The sequence below is a fragment of the Seriola dumerili genome, unplaced genomic scaffold, assembly GCF_002260705.1.
Source record: "Seriola dumerili isolate Sdu_G_001 unplaced genomic scaffold, Sdu_1.0 BDQW01000052.1, whole genome shotgun sequence".
Lineage (NCBI taxonomy): Eukaryota > Metazoa > Chordata > Actinopteri > Carangiformes > Carangidae > Seriola > Seriola dumerili.
Window position 1 is genome coordinate 17439910 of NW_019174307.1, and position 23863 is coordinate 17463772.

The following is a 23863-nucleotide window of genomic DNA, read 5'->3' on the forward strand; positions in this document are numbered from 1 at the left end:
ATGCCCATTCAACGTCCCACACCGAGCTTCAGTGCTCTTCAGCTTAGACAGAGTGAAGAACGATACCCATACCTTGGTTCCTCATAGAAAATACATGCATGTGATTAATTCAAGGTATACGTACTTCTCCAAAATGACATCAGTCGAGACCTTTGCAGGTCTGAGCAGAGTTGATTCTGTCGGACAGAACAAATGCTATCACAGTGAAAGCTTGAATGAATTGAATCAGAGAGAGAATCAGATTTGTTTTCTTTCTTCTTTTTTTTTTTTAAGAGTTAAAGAGTTCAGTTCTTCTTGGGATGAAAAAAAGACTTTGGTCATTTCAGAATGAATACATCTGAGTGTGGTTTTTCTCGATGGATAATGCTACGTGTCCTCTACGTGGATGTATCGGGTGGGTGAGGCACCTTTGGCCCAGTGGGGACTGGGAACCTGTTTTTGCATGCCGGGAATCAAGGTCCAAACAGGCACGTGACAGGCCAAGATGATCAGTACTGGACTCTGCATGCTGAGCTAGGAGACAATTCCTCTCATAATAATAATTATAATAATATCTAGTCATTTAAAAAGTTATGATTTTTAATAGTCATTTTCCCTAAGTTTTATACAGTGAAAATGTTACAATATAAGCCATCTCTTGTATAACTGCTGCAAGAAGAGAGAACACAATATTAACCTTGCCCATGCTTTAGTTTGCTGAACCAAATAGGGATGCAGCCAATATAAATGTCGCCTACTGGTTTTCAGCCATGTTGTTTTCTGGCTTTAAGTAGACGCTGCCGTAAGATGGCTGCCAGTGCTGCAGTTATAGACCATCTGGGTCAAAGCCACAAGCCTTGCCTTATAGTCCAAAGAAGTCAGCGAGTGAGGGACAGAGGCCTACAAGGCCTAGAGATATTCCTAGAGCCCACGCTCTGAAATAAGATTAAAGAAAAATAGACTTCAGGTTTTCTATTTACCAGAGAAGGCGGACTGAACCGCTGGTGGGACTTAGATAGTGATATGTATACACCATTCCTTCCAGCGCTCTCCCACCCACACGCACATCTGTTTATAAATGTGTGTGTGTGTGTGTGTGTGTGTGTGTGTATGTGTGTTTGTGTGTGTGTAGGGAGCTCCTCGCATTGATTGCAGTGGCGGTAATTAGCACTTCATCAACTATGATTGCAGGAGCTATCTGCCAGCCTCCAGTGTGTTTTTATCAGCTGTAAAAAAGCAACATCTCTGATTTTCCCCACAAACTTTTGTGTGTCTGTAAGTGTGTGTGCGCATGTTGTAGGCAAGAAGAAAATTTGAGTCATTTTTTTGATTTTGTATATGTGTTTGTTTTTATGTCATATCTGTGTGAATGTGTTTCTTAGAAAATCACACAACTCCCTTGCAAAATGTTTTTATCTTTTCTAGGTTACTTGACAAAGAGAAAAGTGTGTGACTAGAGATAGAAAGAGAGGGAGGGGAACGTACTCGTAAAAAATAGAGGACGACAGTCCAAATATTTACTCTATCTATACAGTCTCTATCCCAGAACATAGCTGGTGAACTGTGGTATAGAAAATAGATCTGAAGGTTCACACACTCTGCTCCAACAGGGCATTATAGAGAGGGGGAGGGTTTTCTTGGATGAACCGTCAGCAAGCAAAGTACCACGAGCGTGGTCGTGAAACACGCGTTATTCACATGAATTCTCACAGTTCCAGAGGAGTCTAAAGGCATTCCATGATCAGAGGTCCTCTTCCCTCCCGTGCTGGAGAAACTCAGCCGCCTCAGAATCCATCCGCCCCACGCTGAGACAGCTGGAGAAAAGGAGGACGGGGCGGGTGAAAGAGGAGGAGGAGCAAGAGAAGAAGGGAAGGAAGGTTTGCCTGGATCTGATCCACAGAAGAAAAGAGGGTCTGGAGTCTAGTCGGGAAAAGCCCTGCCTCCGTCACGCTCCCCACTCCCCCAACCCCCCCCACCTCCACACACACACACACACTGGGCACTGGTCAGGTGTGGCTATGTGGTGGGCTTGTCGGGCTTGCTGACAGGTTTACCTCCATTCATCACCGCCGGCTCACTTGTGCTTTTACTGGGAGGTACCGCCGCCTTGGGCAATGTCTCTCCCACATCATGCAACGATGGCTCTCTGTACATGGCAACTGGAGGAGCAGACGATAAGGAGAGAGAGGAGAGAGACAAGGGAAACAGTGTTAGCGCGAAACTCTATCCTGCACTTTACCTGTCTAAACCTATTCAAGCAGCATATCACTTCCCATAGCTGTTGTGTCCTTTTTCAAAAGTTTTACACAGACAAAGAAAACCCTCAAACCTGCACCGAAATTTACAGATGGAAAAAAAAAGCTGAAACATCTTTTGCCTGCTGGCTTCATACTCTGTCTCCATCAGGGCTGATTCTGAATCCAAGCACATAACTTTTCGACAAAACAGCCGAAAGTGTCTCATTACAACCCCCTCTACCCCCTCCCACTTTACAGCCACTACACTACAGCTGTATCACTGTCTTGACAGGACACTTCAACCTGATTCCATGTTTAAATGATGGGAAGCAATCAAGGCCGGTGGCTCACGAGAGTGATGGTGGCATCTGCTGGACTATCAACATTTCATACTGCGCTTACTGAGCAGCCCTGCATCCTACACTGTCTGCTTACAACAGCAAAACAGAGAATCAGCACATAATACAGAAACTATGTCAAAGATGAATATTTCACATGCAGTAGTTGCACCATTACCCAGTATAAAATTATGCCATGTCATCATCATTTTTTTGTGTTTTTATACTGTAGATTTCATAAAAAAAATCCACCTCCACCTAAAAGCTGTTAGAATTTACAGTAACACAGTTTCCCTGACTGTTGAAAAACTGCTTCAGGTAACAGAAACTAAGAAGACAATATGGGGGAAATGAGCTGCTGATTATGCTCCTTAAGTCTCTCTAGGTGAGTTGAAAACATAAAAGACAGAAAACTACATAGTCCTTAGTTGTATTATTTTTTTTTTTTTTTTTTTACAGTTGTCTCTATGAAAAACACAGGCATGCAGATAGCTTTTAGTTTTCTTTAGTTCTGAGACTTTTGTTGCCACCCATAGTGCGATGGTGGGCGCGCAGCTTTCAAAGGTAGATAACTCAAAGCCTCTGCACATAAAACTGAAACTGAGAAAATATTATCTTGTGATATGGGTGATCTGATCTTGTAAAAGATGGTGATGCTCAGTGTTTTTCTTATTGTCAAAACCAACTTCCCCAGCCTGTCTTTGGCGTTCAACCCCAACACTTCCTACAGAAGCAGCTGACAACAGCTGGGCAGTGTAGCTTTTAGCAAACATTACCAGTAAAGGAGTAAATCATGCATTTGTTGGAAACTATTAACCACATATTAACACATGCTAGTGAGTATTTATGAGAGCAGGACAGTGTACGACAGATTTAAATAAACTACAGTGCCTGTGTTCATCATAATAAAGGAGCATGTCACCCATTGCAAAACTGTTGTTTTTTATGTGTTTGAAACAGATTCTGGGCAACAATGGAGGTCGACTGCGCAGAGGAATGAACTGTATGAGGATCTGACTACAAACAATATTTATTAGCATAATAATAATTCTAATTCATTATTGATTTTAGTCTTTTCATCGGATTTGTTGACAATAAGAAAAAAAAAAGAATATTTCTACACCTAATCTTAAATACTTAAAATAAACAATGATAAATTCAGATTTTTAATACCAGATTTTTTACTTATTTGAAAAGCAAGTGTAAAATCACAGTGCGGTTCTGATGTGTTAATGTTAAATTTCACTTTGAGTTTTTAATTACATACCTTCTAATGGCTTGGGCAGGAAGTGAGCAGCTGGTTTTGTTTTTTTCACTCGGTTCCCCTTCATGGCTTGACCCTCTTTATTGAGCCCTAGGAACCAAGCTCTCCCCGACTCCTGTTGTCTGTACAACATGGACGAGTAGATCACATAGTAGTTCTCAAACACCGACTCTTTGAACTTGCACTCCGCTGTAAAGAGTTCCTGCAAAGACACAAACAAGCACCACACACATTGTAATCTTTTTTGGTTATTTTTTATATACAAGACTTCATTTGCCCATGATATACTATACTGGAGACATTCCAGTCCATATTGTGTAAGAATGAAACAGATATCAGATTCATAAATTATATTTGAACTTGTATGAAGGTCACCAGCACACATGCCACCTTTATTTCGCTCTCAATGTATAGAATAATCTCATTGCAGGCCGAGAAAGTGCCTCGCCAGGTAAATTGGACTTCATACCTCCACCTGTCGTGAAAAGGACGAGCGTTGCAGAGTCTATCTCACTATAATCATGTCCGATTCAAGCCAGGTCTAATGACCTGCTCTGATGAAATGCAACTCTCATTCTCTCCTTGGCCTTAACCTTGACATCAGATGTAAGAGCACCCGTTTAGTCAATTAGCTCATGTTCCCAGCAGAAAGTATATATTGTTAGGTTCTGACCCCAGCTCTTCAGCACTGGAAAAATCAGCACTTTTCTCCCCCCCCCCCCCCCCCCCCCCCCCCCCACCCCCCCCCCCCCCCCCCCCCCCCCCCTCTGCCCAGATGTCTAGCCAGACATTCCTGGCTTGTTCCTCAAAAAATGTTTTAATTGGCAAAACCCAAAGGGGATCATCCTTCACCAAATACTACGTCTTCTATTAGCAATTTGTCTATGACTGCCTTCTGAACTTTGTACGAATAATGATAGAACTAATCAAGTGACTCTTCCATCCTTTACACCTCAATCTGGCAATGACGAATGAACACTGAGGCACCACATCTCTCTCTGCTGTTGCCCATTCATCTCCAACCAGAAGGGTAATAAAACGCGTTTCCACATTGTCCGCCCTGCCAGGCTAAAAATAAAGGCATTCATCGGGGTGTATTAATCAAAGCACACTCATCACAATGGAGGGTTTCACCACATCTTTTGTAAGCAATTCACACTGAGCTGGCTCACAGAGCTACTGACAGTATATGTAAAAATCCTCCGATATATCCTGCACCTCACTGGTTCGCAATGTCAGGGGCTGGGGACAGTGAGAAGATTCCTTAGGGACCAAAAATGAGGAGTACTTCAATTTGTTTGTGTCAAACAATAAAATAGAGTTTGTGTAGGATACTGGTGTCATCTTCCAAACCAAAGCACACTAAATATTTCTGTGCCATATTATAATAAACACACGCACAGAATCCTATAAACTGGGTCCCAGATGGCCAAAGATTTCAAAAGCCTTTTGGATTACATTACTATACATCTTTGATTACTCTGTGTTTGAATGATATGGGTAAATGTGAAAGACGATTAGACTGTATCACATAAAATTCCAGGAAAAACATGGCTGCAGCCAAAGTGACATTTTGACCTGGTGATGGTGCATGGTGAAAAGCTAAGGGATTACCAAAGTTATTACAATTCATCCTGTGGGGGAAACATGGATGTCTGGACCAAATTTCATGGCAATCCATCCAATCATTGTTGAGACATTTCATTCAAAGCACAAAGGTCAATCTTGTTGTGGCACCAGAAATCGCCACGGATTCATCCTCTAGGCAGCATTATCATATGATCCAACTGTCATGGCATCGAAATCAAACAGATGTCTAAACGTTTCACTTAGAACCAAAAACAACAACCTCACAGTTGTGCAAGAGGATGAGTCAGGGATCACCAAAATCACTGGGCTTCTTCTTTTGGAGACAATGAATGTATATACTGAGGTACATGGCACCCCATCTATTGGTTTTTGAGATATTTCAGTCAAAGGAAGTTGACCAAAAAAACCTAAAAGTGTCACATTATTTTAATTTTCCTGGAGATTGATTTTATAGTTACAATGTTGAGGCTCTGTCTTTGTAAATCTCCTGCACTGTTGCTTCACAGGAGATTATTTATGGGCTAAATGCTTCATTTTGAACACAGCACACACCATGCAATAACTATGGTATAATTAGCCCTTGGTGAATTATCCCTGTCCGGGCTTATCCTCCAGACAGTATTCAATTGAAAGCAGAGCTGAACAGGAAGGTGTGGAGAGACACTTGGGATGGCCATAATGATCCTGACAAGCACCTGGCTGTATGAGTGTCCTCTCTATCCTTGATTGAGGACTCCTAGGCATTTCTGAGTGGAAGGCGCAAATGCATGATGCATAACAACAGCATCAGCTGAGATGTGAAAAAAAAAAAAAAAAAAACTCAGGAAGAGGTGCTCTGATTCTTCATATTGCAATCACAGTGAGAAAATGGTCAAAACTGCCAGTGCAGGCATTGAGACGTCAGTGCGGTGATCTGTTATGTGATGCATGTGTTGGGGAAATCCTGCAGTCCGACTTTGCTCTGTCTCACCGGCAGCGAATGCGTTACACAAGAGAATTAACTTCAGACTATTCTAGTGGCAAAAGTAGGGATTAGGATCAGAAATATTAATGCTGCTTCCGTTAGCAGACCCCAGAGGCTGAGCAGAGCAATCTATCGATAGGCAGACACATTGCAGGCAGAGGCAATAACAACTGAACCACACATGATAAAACCCCCAAGCATGAGGACATCCAGCATGTTTCATTGCAAATAAAAGAACATTCTCTCGGGATGATGCCCAGGCTTGACCCCATCGTTATTCATTTTGTTGTCATCATTAGGATTTATTGTGCATCAGCGTCAAGCAGCAGTTCATCAAATGGCTGTTTATTATGTCCAAGTTGTCAGAAAGGCTGGGCTGTGTCCATCTCCCAGGACAGGCAGGCGACGCAGTATGATGTTGCAGACTGTACACAACACATGCAGTACATCGTAATAGATCCCGAATTATATACGACGTTATATAAGTCTTATATTGCCCTTAATATTTAAAATAAACTCACTTGGGTGATCTTTAGCCAAAAACGAGAACAAATGTCTTCATTGTACCGTTTCATTCGTAAAACCAAACAACCTTTGTTCCCTGACAGAATGTTTAAACATGCTCTTCTAATGCTGAAGCAAATTCTGTTGCTGAGCCGATTAGAAGGTAAAACAGTTTTACCTTCATGGTTCCCTGACTTGCTTCAATTAGGTAATTAATTCTACTTTTTCCTCGTCAGGTGAGCCGCACCACAGGTTGGTTGGCTGCTGTAATTAGACACATCATTTTGATGCCGGTCCAGGTTTAGCCCAGCACTGATTACTTATACGACACCTACAAAACAGCCTTGAGTCAAAGTAATCACACAAGCTGGTGCCAAGGCCATAATTGTGGCTAATCAAACGCCTTCACATAGATGCACAAAAAGTCTGCCTTTGTTTACAGAGGCAGAGGAAGTGGGGGTGGTTTGTTTGTGGAATGATGCTTGATGGTGAACAAAAAATGTTACACTGTCAGTCACCATAATCAGTTTCACTTGAAGATCGGAGCAGTGAAGGCAGCTGATTTCAGACACATTGTTTGCTGACTGCATTATAAGTTTGTCAAATGTCAACAACAAGCCAAAGGCTTTTATCATGTTCAAACTGTCACAAAAACAGGAGCAAGACTTTCCTTTAGTCATTTTCCCGCATTTGTGATCAATAACTCTTCACACATGTCAGAGATTACTGCTAATAATGACGGCATGGCTAAAAGTACAGTGGTGTCCAAAAGTCTTTGGGATCCCACTGTATGTGGAGACCCAAACAGGGTATATAGCCAGCCAGACATTACACCCATATCACTGACCTGACATTGTGCACATGTAGATTGTCATGTTGACATAGGGAAGGGCTTTTCCCAAATGTGATGCCACAAACGTGGCCTGGTGAACGTTACTTACCAGTCTAGAGGAAATGTTGTGAGTCCAGCAACAAACTTCACTCCTTTACTCAACAAGAACTGTCTCCAGTGGTGGAAAGCCACACCAAGTTTAACTCTTGATTTACTTCTATTTCTATCACTGCTTTTCGTCTACTGAAGCTAGCCCCAGTCTGGCCGGGCTGTCTGGTCACTGTAGCATCCAGCCCGCCCTAATGACGTAGCGGTACTCAGAGGGCGTATTAAAACCTCTTGTATTGGAAATGCAACGATGGCTGAAGCTCTTGGCAAGACCAAGCGGCAAACTCTGAGGCTAAAACACGGAAGTAACCAAAAACTGCACGTCTTCAAACGGCCGCTTGAGGCTGGTTCCAAAAGTCAATCCCCAAAGACTCCCATGTTGAAACCCAACTTTACAGCTGAAATAGACGGCTAATTTCCTCCTCATGATAACTGTAAAGGGGGGTGAATTTTTATACAACTCACTCGTCTAAATTCTATTAAAGCTTAAAGTTCTGCTTAATTAAGGGAATGCCGCTTTGAGTGACAGGGAGGCGGGCGTATGCTCGCAACAAGCTAGCATGCACTGAAGTCTTTTGGTATTAGCCAGGAGTTCGGTGAAGTCAGGTACCGGCAAGATGGCGACGACAATTTTTTATCACGACACAAAATGTTTGAAATATATGAAAATGAAACGGCCACTGTTCCTTAACTACACCCCCTACTGTGCTTTTCTTGAGGAAACCTTTTCTCTACCAATTTCTCTTTGCTGTTTTTTTTTAATTCAATTTAATTTTTTTTAATTCTTTTTCCTGGAGACCAGAACATGACAAACACATTTTCTCTTGGGTTTCCATGGTAACACAGAGGCACTCCAGCACAATATAGTGCTGTTCTAAGGGCCTGGGCATCCCCATCGCGTCCATACAGACTTATGGGAAACAAAATTTATCACTGATTATTCTGATATTAATGTAAAATCAATAATGTCCTTTTTCACCTGTTTAACATCCTCCAGCATTAATTAACCCCCCAGTTTCATATTGTTGTACATCACATGACCAATAAAGTCAGATTTTAACCTTGCACACACACACACAACACACACACACACTGAGAGAATGACTGAGTTTTGTCATATGATTATTTTAAAGAAGCAGTCAAATCAGAGACAATATTACCTTGTTTGCTGTATAATTCTACCCAGCATCAAACTAATATTTTAGAAAAATGTGGGTGAAATTGAAGAAGAAAAGGGAGAGGGCTACTCAGACACAGCACACACTTTCACACCAGTGGCAAATCGAATCATTTTTGAGGCACCAAACGGTTGATTTTCTTCCCGCTCGATCTCCCCGCCTGGCGCTCCACATCAGTGGCTCCCTGGCCAGTGATTGGCCATGCTCTGAATGGGAAGGCCGTAATTGACCTTGGACACAGACAGCGTGAGGGCCAAAACTGCTCAGTCCCACATAATCAGCCCCAGTCACCAAAGCAAAAAAGACAGGGACCGAAATAAAGGAGAGATGAAGAGTCAGAGCAATAAAGAGAAAGACACAAGTGGGATTGAGGGGAAGGGGCAATTTTTTGGGGGGAAAAATAATAGATAAAAAAAGAGGCAAACGGCAGATGGAGAGAGTTGGAGTTTCATATAATACGCCTTGAAAATAGTGAATGTGCATTTAAAGACAAGAGAGCAAAAAAACTGACTCTGAGACAAACATCCTTTGGGGGGGGGCTGGATCAAAAAAGGGTCGTGATTGCTAAACATGACCGCTGAAAAGTAGGTGAGACCGGGGGGGGGCACACATTAATATGCAGAGTGACTGCTCACTATACCCTACTGTGGAAACGAAGAAATTGTTTATTAATGCTGCCAGCATAAAACCTATTAATCCATGGAAAAAGGTCAACCTCCAGAAAGCTGAGCTGCATTCACAATGCTAAGCTGTTCTCATATGTATAAGAGTCACGTCGACAGTGTGTGCAGACAATGGGGGCTTCAGCGGGCCTGTCTGATTATCAAACCCGGAGGAGAAAGACGAGACAGGGACTGAGTGAAAGAGTCGCCAGTAAACAGCTGGATGAATCGTGTGCATAGACGGTGTACAGTATCGGTTTTCCTTTCTCTTTTTTCTTGAATGGTCTGAATACAGACGACATGACTAGTAGCATATGTGCTGATAAACAGGACAGATTATTGACATGGGAAAAAATTTCACTTGTGGTTACAGGTACATGACAACAACTTGAGGTCTCAGAACATTTTGAAATCAGGCACCGACTCAAAAACTGACATTACACTCAGAGTTTGGTATTTAAAAAGTCACAGTATGTTTTTATGAAATAGATGAGGCTTTGAGAGAAGTCAGAGTGAGATCAAGGTGACGTCTCGGCTGAGCCTCAAAGTCACAATGTCAAAGGAATATCTCTCGACTTTGCTCTTTGTCTTCACAGATTTTTGGATGTGCAGACAACAAAAGTGCATGTTGCCATGCTCTGCAACACTGACTTGTATCAGATATGAGCTGTTAAGACATTATCAGCTACGACTGATGAAGACATCTGCAATTCACTTGCAATAAAAATAATACTGGTTTTATGAATGACTTAAAGAGAAGCAGATCTAAATGATGGTTATGAATCACCGAGTCTGTGTTTGATTATCAAAAGAATTTTACATAAAACTTCCAAATGAATTGCTGCTGTTAGGCTGACAAGTGATATTACAACAAAACTCATTAAAAGAAACTCATAATGTGACAAATGACTTAATTCATTATTGCTTTTCTGCTATTTTTTGTTTTTGTTTTTAAGTATTTTGCATCATGTTATCTAAATACAATGAGTTTTCATTTCCCCTTGTGCTCATTTTATTTCCATATTCATTGAAGTAGATAAATAACTAAAAACGTCCGTCTCTGCACCTATAAAACAGTAAACCAGCAGACTGCAATTCACTGGGTGAAATAGAATTAGTTTTATTTGACAGCCATGATCAGACTAGTTATACAGTCACCTTAATATGCTGTTGCAAATCTTCCTTTTTAACCCAAGTGAACAAAAATGTGTGTGCTTCACATCACTACACTATATGCTTTTAACTGAAAGGACGACAAAAAGCAGCGACACCTTTAAGGTGTTGAGCCACCAGAAGCACTTAAGTGTTCACTTAAGTTTCCCTGAAGGCAGAGACCCTTTAACACTAGTACGGCACAGCTCCCCTGGCTCATTCTACACACACATAAACACACATACATGTGCAAAAAGAAAAAAAGGAAAGTTGCACAGAAGTGTCACTATACTCAGTGAACCGCTGGTAAATATAGCTAATAAAGCTAAAGATTTATGTTAGTCATCTTATCGGACAAAGGACTTTTCATAGGCGACATTTCCGTCTGAAATATTATTTCTGATAACAATCAAGTGAAATATGTGAAAATGATTTAGCTTTTACTATTTAAATTTGGAAATGAGGTATTTCTTTACTATTTGTTAGGGGAGATTTGATGGGTTTTGAAACAAACATCAGCCTTAAGTGGCCGAAAACAACAGCCATTATAATCAAACTCATGTTTAATTGAAATCACTAAAGACTGCAGTAAATATAAGAAGAAAAAAAAAATGTGTTTCTCATACTAAATTAAAAAAGAAAAACATTGTGGGAGAGCCTCTTGAGTGCAACCACCCACAACAAGATTAGTGGGGTTTCAAGTGTATGTGTGTGTTTGTCCACTCTGCTGCTGTTCATCCATAAATTGGTGCCAGACTGGTGTCAAGGCAGCCAGACTTTTGCTAGATTGGCTAGTCATCTCTCGTCAGGCAAGTCGGCAGTCTGCCCTGCGCAACAAGCTGACAAGCATATCTCAGATCTGTCACACACACACATGCACGCCCGCACTCATTTCTACATGTGCACACTGCCTCAAGTCCAAGCTCGCACGAAAAAAAAACAAAAAAAACAACTCATAAAGAGACACTCATTGCGAGGCTTTACAGGAGTTACAGTGCTCTGTGAGAGGTGTGTCTGCAGGTACAGTACAGAGCTGCTTCTCCTCTCTGTGTGATTCTGTCTCTGCTCTGTTTGTGTTGTTTACACCCTCAGGAACAGTGTCCCAGTTTTTTTTTTAAAGAGGAAGTGCTTGTGTCTCCTTGTAGATTCACATGGCGGTGACTCTCTCTTGTTTCTTTACACTTAAACATCTTCCTCATCTCGGCTCTCAACTCTAGCGAGCATTCATTTACATGACTAAATTACAGTGTTTGTGGAGAGCAACTCCTCTTTTTTGTTATCTGATATCAAACTGGAAAACCTAAACCATGAGTGTGTACATGTTGTTTTTAACATTAGATGCGTCTGCCTTCTTTAGTGATGTTAATAACAGTGTTTCAGTTTTAGTGGCAGTTTTGTCATTGCTGATGTCGTTATTGGTATTTGAGTGTGTACAAGCAGAGACAAAGCGAACGCAGGTGCAATGCCATTTTTAGTCAGGACACACCTGCATGTTTTGTCCTTTGGTCTTTTTTTTGGTGATTTTGTGGCTCTAAGCTGACACTTTGCTCTGTGTGGGTGGATCAGCACAGCAGAGGGTGTTCATGCAGATAAAATGCAGCGCGGTGCAATTTTTGGTACCAGTTTTGGCATGAAATTGTGCCTGAGCACCGCCTCTCATCACACATACGAGTGCACACACATTTTCATGGTTTAATTGATGCCAGGTATGTTGTTAAATGATCCAGGGGGACAAAAGCTTGACAGGGGCCTTGGAACACTTCACACATCCTCTTTTATGTGCAGTATGTCAAATTAAACCTAATTTAGTGACTTAGAAAAATCTAATTTTGAATACAATAATGCATTAACATTCTGTACTGTGTGTGACACATTGGTGATTCTTACCAATAATGTCATCCAGACCTGCTTATAGGACGAATGAGGGCCTTTCTTTTTAATTGATTCACTGTAGCTCAAACATGGTAGCAAGAATGGCATTTGAATTCCTTCTGTAGTCTGTAATGTGAATTTTAGAGCATTGAAGGCCACACTCAAACATGTGAAAGACTGGGGACACCTCAAAATAAATACATAAATATATAAATAAATACATACAGTGATGAGCTCTTGTAAAATCAGTGCACAACCCTCTGTGCTCTTTTACACACTAACAATTAGCTTCCATTTATTTTCGTATGATGTAAAGTCTTGTCCCGGACTCTTGTACTGCTCCATGTCCACAGAGAACATAAAGCCAGAGTTTTCATATCAAGCTGCATTTAAACAACATTACCACAAAATGATAATATGAATATTATCAGCAAACATGTATGCGGAAATTTTAAACATTAGCTAACTGATTTTCAAATCGCACAAAAATTGATGGAAACTAAGGGCTGCTGGGAATTGTGGGGAAAAAGTAATCAAAAAATATAAAACTATGCAGCATGAACTGAGAAATGATTAGCAAAAAGACACTATACATGATTTATAATTAGGCTGGTATGGTCCTTTAATGAAACTCCAAAGACCATTTACCCTGGATAATACGAATAATATATTTTCCCTTGTAAACAGGATTATTATGGGTGGCTACACACACGTCCTTATGCCCAGATTTAATGCGCCAAGTTTATACATACACAAGAATACACAGTTTACAAGCACACATATAAATTGGGTCCAACAGATCACAGCTGTCTGCGTCTCTGAGAGGCACGTCAGAGGTTGTCACAGATGGTAATATTATGAAACGGGAACAATGAGGATATCATTCATTGGCAGAGGTTGTAGTGCAGTGCATAATCTGGAAGCTAGAGCATTACATTAGTAGACATAACCATTTCTGCTGGCATTAGGAACAGTTAACCAAATTATACCTCGCAGTTACTACGACTGACTGTGTGCGATGACAGATGTACAAACGCCAGATGTTAGAACTGCAGTGCAGTGAACTTTTAGACCTTAACAGCTAGATCTAAAGAGCTAGATTAAAGCTGATGGTGTCCTCAAAGTGCCTGGCCTAGGATAGGATAGGATTGAGGGATATGGTTGCACGAATATTTGATATTTTCGAAATTTGACTGTGGATGGACCATTTCACAGTGTCCATCTCTCCTGAACGCTTGCTGACAAGCAGCCAGAGCGCTCAACCTGAGTGTCTGTGCATGAGCGGGAGACAGCAGAGGATTCCCCGACAGTCTGCCTCTCTCTGAGGATCAAATGTGGCGTGGCCACAGCTGGAAGGCTAAGTGATTCAACCAGTCAGCCAGAAAGGAACCACAGAACCAACCGGCCTGTCAATCAGCTGTTCAACCACAAGCCAAATCCTGTCCATCAGGCAGTCAGTGGGTTGGTTGTTCAAACGCCACATACTAAATTTAAACTCTGCAAAGATGCAAAGATTCTCATTAAAGCTGTTGATAAATTGTTGGGAGCTGGCTGGCTGTGTTTGAGCGTGTGGTTATTGCCTGCAGAAATCAAAAGAAAGCAACTGAAGAATGATTACAATACAAGCAATCTGTCTTAATATCAAAGGGACCAAACACAGTTTCAGGGGAGGAATACTAATCAGTAACCTGGCCAATATCAGCTCAGGATCACAGCTATCTATTCACAGTCTTTATAATTTCTACATCACATATTGGAAATTCTTCCACTGAGCAGCACTGTCAGCATTTCCTCCTCAGAGGGGGCAGTTCCTTACAGGTGACATCAGTATTTAATTTATTTGTTAAAAGTTGTCTCCAATAACTCATCTGTGAAATACCTTTGATGCAGAGCTATCATTCAACATTAAATGACATAACCATCGTTATCTCCTTCCACTGCTGTAATATTGCCAGAACTAAACTGTTCCAAATTACGGCTTATGGTTTTTGCCCTTCAGTGAAGCTCCGGTTTGTTTAAACACTGTGGTTTGAACTTTAATTAACAAGGACTTCTGAATTTCTCCATTTCACTCCTGTATTGGATCTTATCCAGGTTAGAGTTAATGTTGGAGTGCTCCTCCTGACATATGGTTCTGCTCCACTATGCTCAATGAACCTTATATTCCTCTGTGTTCTTTTGCATGCATTGAGATCTCAACAGACAGGAAACCTTGTTATTTCAGGGCCGTGGATGAAATCCTCAGGAGAAAGTGTCTTCTCATACAGCAGCCCGTTTCTTTGGAATATACTCTGAGCCTTTGTTATGGCAGTTGGCTCTCTTGCGGTCTTCTTGGATTGCCACCACAACTGGCACTGATGAGAGCCACAACTACAAGCAGTTGAAGACTTTGATGATGGCCCTGTTGGGTTCCATGCCCCCCAGACTCTGCTGGGATGCAGGAAAAAGACCCCTTGTACCACCAGGGGGGGTGATCCACTGCTGTGGTTGTTCACCACCTTGACTGTCAAACACATAAAGCTGTAGATCTGATGCTGGGACCACAAAGTCAATCATCTGTCTTTGGTGTAAGATGTTCTGTTACCAACTACACTGAATAATCTGAAACATGCTACCTATTATGGACAGTCAAGAGCAAGCACCACTCAGGTTCAGATAAGGCAGGATGTTTCTCCCAATCACTGCTTGCAGGTTTCTCAAGGCTCAAGTCCCCCACCAGATCTGTGTTCCCAGCTTCCAGGTGGCGCGCTTTCAATAACCACAAGCAGAGATTCCAAGAAAAACAACTGTTTTCTTAGAACTACTCTTTGGTGCATAGGCACAAGCAACACATAATGTGCAATTGCATGGAGGCAAAGACCCTGGGCATGTCTACAAAAGGGAGGAGTCCAGACCCAATCCAGGAGCTCTGTGCCACATTATTTGATCCCTATAAAGTTAATTCCTCAACTGGTGTTGGTCTGTGACAAATGTTTTCTGTCCCCACGGAGGAGCCAAAGGTGTAGAAGATTTTACTAGACATGCTGTGTTGAATACAAGAGGGAACAGTGTGTGATGAGTTTGAAAGTGCAAGATATTTAACTGCTGCTTGTGTTTTTATTGAAGAGCCACACAAGTGTGAGCTTCCTTTCCCTGTGTGCATGTGCATGTTTTTTCTAGTTTGAATAGCTTTCTAGTAGAAACATGTGCGTGGGTGTATCACGCAATAACTTCCTCTGACCTGCCTGGCTTCTGCAGCGAGGTATCGTAAACCACAAGATGAAAGAAAATACATATGAATAAAAATGCACATGTACAGGTCAGAGCTATTCTGATAAGAGGAGAAAGATACTATTTCTATACAGAATGAATGATGTCAGATCAACTACAGAAAAAATATATATATGACACTAACAAACAGTAAAACTTTTACACCAATGATGTGTATAGAATATATGAGTAAAAATACATATGTATACTGCACAGAAAAACACTATTGTCCCTGAATTTGCATTTGTGGTGCTCCAGCGGCAGCTGTTGTCCTGACTGGCTCAGTGTGAAGAGTCACACAGACACAGCGGAGTCTTAGCTCAGATTTAAGAGAATTAATTTTCATGATTTACAACCCCCTCTGTAAAAAGCTCTCACTGTATTGATTTTTACAACTCCAGAGGTGAAGCTTGATAAAATGTTACTTTCATTTCATGGGTGGAAGTCAAAAAAAAAAAAAAAAAAGACAGAAGGATTGTGGAGGAAAAGAGAAGACTACAGCTATTACACCTGCAGGGGAGGCTGAACACTTGACGGCTTTTCTGTCGCAGCAAACCACACACACACACACACACACACACACACACACACACACACACACACACACACCACCCCCGCACTGTGATCCAGCTACTGAGAATAAGACTTGAACCTGCAACCCCGCGGGCATGACACAAAAGTCCTTCTGCGGTTTGAAACATGATGAAATTGCCGTAACCCCTAAGATTGTCTCTTTATGAATCATTCCTTGACGCAAAATAGTATCAAGAGTAAACTGAAATACGTGACTTCTCTTTGTATAATGTATCTACTGTGGCTTACTTTGTCTTGCATTGCTAGACTTGGATATCTGACACACGCTCTGTTAGACCCTCTCCATGTCTCAATGGAGGCAGCGTCATGCAGATATCAGATCTTCATTGAAATATGCCTGTTTTGTTTTCAAAAGGAGCAATTTGGATCAATTATTTTCCACCTAGTTTTCATGTTCACACACATTCAAAAGTCGTGGTATTTCCTGTTGCGAAAAGTTCACCATCGTTAACAGTAAATTAAGTGACATTTGTAGCAAAGACAGCTCAGAATATATAATCACAACAATTTCAGCGATACGAAGTGAGGACAAAAACGTGCAAATGAGCTGCTGATTATACAGTGTGGTATTTCTAATGACCTCTATATGGTATTTCTTTCATCTGATAATTGATTTTTTTTAAATCTGATTTTGACTATTTTTGTGAAATTAAAAATTGAAAATCGAAATTTCTTTTTAAAAAGAGAAAAACTCTAAATAATCTCGTGGGCAAAGCGAAAGCCTGTTTGTCGGCTTAGGCGGGAGCTCACCTACGGCTTTGGGCTTTCTACAGGAAGTTTGGTCTCGCTGATTATACTTTGGGTACCACAGTAGACAACCCTCCATGTAAAGATTAAACTCCCACATGGCTGAACAGGCTCATCTGAACGCTTGAGTGCGCACACGCCCAAACTGTGATAACAGAACTACAGCGGTGAAAAAAGTAGCCAAGAGGACTGTTAAGTGCACAATCTGGGTATGAGTTTGCGAGTGATCTGCTTCCGGTTACTGTTTGGATACCGGGTTCTTGAGGGCTACTTGTTGCTTTATGAACCCTCATCCCCTGACTGCTCATTTGCACATTACACTGCTCTTGAGGCAACAAGCACAAGTATGCCATTTGTATTTGCATGGTGCTTGACATTTACACACTAGGAAAGCAATTAGGCCAGAACTCGGGTCATTAATACAGTGAACAGGCGAGACGTGTTTGCTCTCACAGCTACTGCAATATGTATTCATGGAGAAAATGACAATGACGCCATCTGCATTTGTACATGTTAAAATCTCCTCTGTGGATCTCACAGAGGGACAAAGATGACTATCTGAATTCCCAGTTCACTGCGCCTACTCTTCTTCTGTTTCTCCTTTATTCTGCTGCTCAGCGCTGTAAACACACACACACACATACACACTAATGAAAGCATGCTCAATAAAAACGTGTGTTTATTTATCACTAGCGGCCTGAATCTAAGCAGTGCAAAGACCCACTCTATGAACGGGCTTCTTTTTTTTTTTTTTTTTCCCGGAGCCGTTTTCAAAAGAAAATAAAGAGAATGGAGACAACAGCACTGGAAACAAGGAAGTTCATGGCACTTGGTGTGAATAAATGTTACTGGTTGTTGAAGCCATTTCAAGGTAAAAGAGGCAGGTAGGACCACAGGTTAAAAAAAAAACAACAACAAATAACCGAATCAGTGAGTGATACTAATGGCTGACATGAACAACTTCTTTAAATTGTTTAACTATTAGGAGAGTGGAAGGGCCACAGCCATCCTGGATGACAGGTTAATGTCTGCAAATTGCTGAGGTTTTATAGCTACACATGGCAGTGTTAGCTGGGTGGCAGTGGCACTGGGCTGCATGGTCTATAACACTTACTTTGGAAGTCTGGAGTACTGACTGTTCATCATGACTGTTACCAAAAACTGTTTAGTTGGCAGCATCAGATCAAATCACCAAAAAATAAACATGAGCATCCCTGGTGAGATCATCAAGGTGGACTATCGGCATGACGAGTGCTAACTTATTACTCTTGCACTTTTATAATATTATCAGATGGTTTCATATGTAGCACAAGCAACAGCAGGAGAGACAGCAGGCAACTGTGCATGAAAGCTCCCACACCAGAAGCCTGTTAAAAGTTGATGAAGTTTCATGTCATAACTATAAAGTAGATACTGGCGGTTAGCCAACTGGAAAGGGAGGCGGACCTTTCAAACAGTGGACATCCTGCAGTGTAGCCATGCATCAGAACCTCATCAGTAACATTTGCTAACTGATATATATATACACAGTAGTTTGCACTGGAGAGAATTCATTATATCATTCATTTATAGGTCCCGTATTTTACACTTTTCCAGTGTTTTATTTGAAGTTGAACCATGAGAAGACATATTTGTAGTTTTAAGAACCAAAAACCATCTCAGTGTAGTTTTACATGTCCTCTCTCAGGCTTCTCTCTGGAGTTTTAGTTACAATAAGTAGCCAAACTGGTTGACTGTTTTCTGAGTGGTCTAATAAAAAATATAATAGATTTCAGATAAACACTTAGAGAAACCAAATCCTGCAAGGTTGAATGATGAGTCTGGGTGGGTGGGGCTTGGGGCATGTCTGAGAGCGGTGACTGCTTTCTTGTGTCATCACAAAGTTCCAGAATTCCTGACGGCTCGTTTCAAGGCTCAGTCTCTGAATACAGGCTGCGTGCAATTCTCTGTGGACTGAGCGTTTAGATACTTTCACAGTATTAATGTAGAAGGTAGACCTGCTTTATAATCAAAAAAGACATGGAAATCAGTTTCACTTTATACAGTATGGGATCTTTAATAAAACCTTTCACTGTCGTCTTCCTTCCTATAAAGACAATCAATTAACTTGAAGCTTAGCTAATTTCCCTGTAGCTGGTGAAGGTTTTTGGTCAATATTCACTTCAAATCCACACAACTCTGAGACAGCAGATGTGAATGTTGATTTGAACATCCACAGACACCAGCTGACAGAAACTAAATGTTTAAAAAAAAGGTTTGAGGGTTTTTCTAAATAAATGTATAATATTGTGCGAATGTCAAAAGTTTGGGTGGAGAATATGGAAATTTTCAATTTACCAAGAAGACCAATATAAACCCTGGTTCTGACAGCCAATCATCCGTTTGAGCACTTTGATGTTGACTTTGCTTTTCATTAATTCATGATTGAAGCCACTTGATTCAAGCACCGAAAAATACACTCGATTACCACACAGCATGTGCGGTAATAAAATATGATTACTTCTGGTACTCAAACATTTCATTAAAATGCAAATTAGCATGATTTTCAACATCTTCCTTGGGATCTAACATTTCGGGCTCTTGGTCAGGTGATCAGGAAGCAGATGGAGGTATTAAAAAGTCTATATGTAGGCAACCAAACAGCTTATGTATAGATTTGGATCTACTTTATGGAAATGGCCATACCTAAAGATTATCTCTGAAAGGTAATCACAGAGAGATGAGACGAGATCAATAACATTTCCACTGCTCTTTCATTTGTAGCCACAGAGGACACTAGTAACAGTACTCTGCATTTGATATAAGGCTTTTTTTAAACCGCTATGAAGAGAAATTAATACATTAAAATTCCTGTGTTTCTAAAAGGCTGTCGGGTTTTGTCGGATGATGTGCTTTGTGTTGCTCAAAATGGTGCATGCTTTTAGCAGAAAGAGCGACGGACAAATGGGGGCAAGCAGCGGTTGTCTGCACGCTACACTGATTATATTGACCACAGCAGGGCTTTCCCTGCCAAACACACCTCAGAGTTCCCTCTCCCCCTTTTCTCTCCAAACTCCTCTTCTGCCAACCAGTCGAAGCACTATTTATTTTCTTTCCAGTCTCCTGCGTTCTCATTATCTGTCAGCAGCACATAATTTATGGCCATCTCTGCAGCATCCTTGCCATGCCGACTAACCACTGTCTGTGTGTTTCTGGACACTCCATTTTAATAGAGATGTAAGGATTATCCCAGATGGATGAGGGAGATTCAGTGCAAGCTCTAGCTGACGGATCGATAGTTGGCTGATGGCCACCGTGGTAGGAAGTCAGCCCACTCTGGGAGGAGAAATACAGCTGGAACATGCTTCTATAAAGACACAGATAAACAACTTTAGGAGATGCTGGAAAGGGATTTCTGGGATGCACACAGAGGCTTGTGCAGGCTCTCAGATCAACCAGCATGTGCATTTCAATAACTGTGCAACTACAGCACAACAATGGCTGGTAGAGGAAAGGACACTGTGTAGCACTGGGGTGGGGCAATCACCAATGTAAAGCACTAAAACTAAAGCAAAGAATCCAATGAGAGAAGCAAAGATGTAAAAGTTCAAAGAGTGATCAGTGCAACACATGTATGACAGCTCTTATAAAAACAGCCTGTCGCTTTAGTGAAGAATTATCTTCCTCGGTTGAAAATAGGGTTTCCTTTCCAGGTTTTCTTTGTGCACCGTATACTTCCTGGTTATGTAAATGCAACAATGTATAGTTATGTGCACGTATGTTAGCAGACACCAACAGTATGTTTCATGTTTCAGGAAAAAAGAGGAGAATCACAACCTAGGAAGAGGATGATTGGTCTGCAAGCATAAGACTAGAGGTGGAGATTAGCAAAAGTCATTTCAAGTGAATTCACCCTTTATATCAAATAGTTACAGTTAAATTTGGCAGGAAAGGCTTTGCTCTTTGCGGCAGCTCTTAAAGAATCTGAGCAGCTGGGACAGTTCTGCTCAGAGAACTAATCTCACTTATATCAACTACTAGCATGTAAAGAAGATGGAAGGAAGTGCACCAACAAATACATTAGCATGAGAGAATCAGGAGAGTAATTGTGAAAAATGTAAATGGCTGTTGAATGTTATTATAGTCAGCTGGTAGCTGAGAAGCTAACAAATGAGCCGCTGATAGTGAGGCATGAACGAAGCAGCAATCAGCTATGCAAGCCCCGCCTGAAATGCTCCATATACTGAGACGTCTGAGGGGAACTTTGCAGGACGCTCATGACACGAGCACATGATAATAGGTGGGATGACACTGTGACACGAATCACAGCAAAAACATTGAATTTGAAAAACCTCTCAGGTTTTTACATTACACAACTTGGCAGGTTAATGGTGATGATTTGGTCGTAAGAGCGTTAAGAGAGTTTCTCGATACTCACAACACATTCAGTCCCTGCTCTGCTGTATCTGCACATCGTAAATCCACAGTATGTATCATGCAAACCGGTGACTCAGAAAACAGCTGCACTTGCCAACTCTTAATTGCTTTAAATAAACAGGGGAATAAGAGAGTGATGGAGGAACACGGGGCGATGTGACATTAATAGACCTTAAGCTGTTGACCTGGAAAGAAATAGAGGACAAATCAGCTGTGTTGTGTATTTATGAATTATTATACAGAGAGGTATCATCCCCACAGGTAAAGCCAAACACACAGTGGGGGGACTCCCTGTTTAATGGCGGTGATGTAAAACTTGTTTTTCCACTGGCACAACCCAGCTGCATAGATCAAACAGAGCTGACATGATTCTGCAAAGAAGGACGGTGTCTAAATAGCAACATTAAGCCAATCAGTGTTTTCTGCCCTGAAAGACTGTATAACAAGCCAAGAGTGTACATCCATTAGAAAGCCATTAATAACAACAGTGAAATTAAATGGCTGGAGGACTGGTCAGTCTATTCTTAGCTCCTCTTGGCCTCGACCAACAGTTCACCAGTTCGGCTTTGACGCCTACCTCCGACCTTGTTGTTCATTAATGCATGAAGCAGCTCCCCCTCCAGCCCTTATGACCGCCACCCTTCCTGACACTGACACTGCATTAAAGGCAGAAGAGAGCAACACACTGGAAATAATGAGGCTCCCTCCACCTCAGCTCTGAGCTCGACACTCCTCTGGAGGCAGAATCATCTGAGTAATTACTATAGGTACCAGAAATCTGTGCGAATGTGAAAAATATTATGGTCAGCGCCCCTCTCTGCTCTTCTGCTGTTAGACTACTGTTTTTTCATGTGCCTCTGTGGATTTGTTCAAGTGGTTAGAGACATAAATGGGAACCGTTTAGAAGCTTCATTTATGAAAATTACATTTAGTTATGTTTTAATCCCGAAGCGATGATATAAGACATGCCTGTTTTCTTTAAAATGAATTTACAGGTGCCACTTATTTAAGCAGAATTTCAGCTATTTGTTGTTTCCTCAAAATGTCCAAGCTAAAAGTGACTCTTCTTCACATTTGTCTCCAATCAAGATAATATTGACTGACCTCTCACTTATGCCTGACTTCCCATCAGTCTTGCTGCTACGGTATGTCAAGGAGTGATGTATAATGAATCAGTTTCCCTTTCAAAATATATGTTTAATGTCATTTATCAAAAGCGAGAAGATCAGCTTGACAGTTTGAAAAGCCACAGGCGCCATTTGCATTAAAAGAACCAGGGTCCTCTCTGACCCCACACGTCTCCATTGTTTATCCTTCCATAAAAACTGTGAGAGAGATCATTTTCATTCATAGCAGGTTTGCAAATCAACACCCATAAAACATGTTCACACGAAGCCATCTGTTGGGCAGTGATGCTGCATGTAGCCTAAACACACACTCACATACACATCTGTGCTTGTTCACACTTGTTCTTATAAAGAGGTGTCACAATTCTGTTGATCTTCTGTATCTTCATGTGTGCATACAGTATGTGCAAGTACATAACTAGAGTCTTATTTTGTCATATTTTCTCTTTCTTCCAATCATTACACTTAAGCCCTGGTCGAATCAGAATGTGGGATAGCAAAGTTCATCCAAGCATCCTTGCAATAGGTTGTTACATAGTGACTACTCACAGTGCTAGTAAACAAGGTGGCTAACAAGCTAACGTTAATATAATGTCCAGACGGAAACATGCCAGGGTTAGTGCGGCACGATGGCTCTACAAGCATGTTTTAACCAAGACATATTTCCTGTTTCCTTACAGCAGATCATGCTTCCCTTGTGGAGCAGTTTACACAACAGCAGAGGATAGTTACTGTATATAAAGAAGTGTATTGTGCAACACAGCTAATAACCTAAGATCGCCTCCTCTGTTTTGGACTGTCTTTTTCTCCATTCCCTCCAAGATTTTTTTTATTTCGGGTGTTAAAGTTGAACCAAAGTTGAACATAAAACAACAAGATTATTGCGGATTCACTTTGCAATGATTCCTTTGAAACAAATTGTTTTCTTGATTTATGCTGTCACAGGCCTCAAGGATCAAGTAGTAGTAGTTAGAGAATATATTTGACCTGCAACAACTAGTCGATTAATTGATAGTCAATTGACTATTTTGATAATCATTTTTTTAAGCA

The 23863-nt window shown here is 41.2% G+C and overlaps 1 protein-coding gene across 3 annotated transcripts in view; it reads right to left on the bottom strand.

The window, feature by feature from the left end:
- The window catches only part of fgf14 (fibroblast growth factor 14), a 97360-nt gene that overhangs the window by 1105 nt on the left and 72392 nt on the right, over nucleotides 1–23863 (bottom strand). For 2 of the 3 annotated variants that reach the window (XM_022740465.1, XM_022740464.1), the window contains exons 4-5: nucleotides 3822–4020; nucleotides 2034–2138 (exon numbers count right to left, since the gene is read on the bottom strand). In XM_022740465.1, the coding sequence (XP_022596186.1) occupies nucleotides 2034–2138; nucleotides 3822–4020 (304 nt within the window). Of the gene's footprint in view, nucleotides 1–1980; nucleotides 2139–3821; nucleotides 4021–23863 lie in introns of those variants that run through there. The other variant, XM_022740466.1, reaches the window with a different exon arrangement.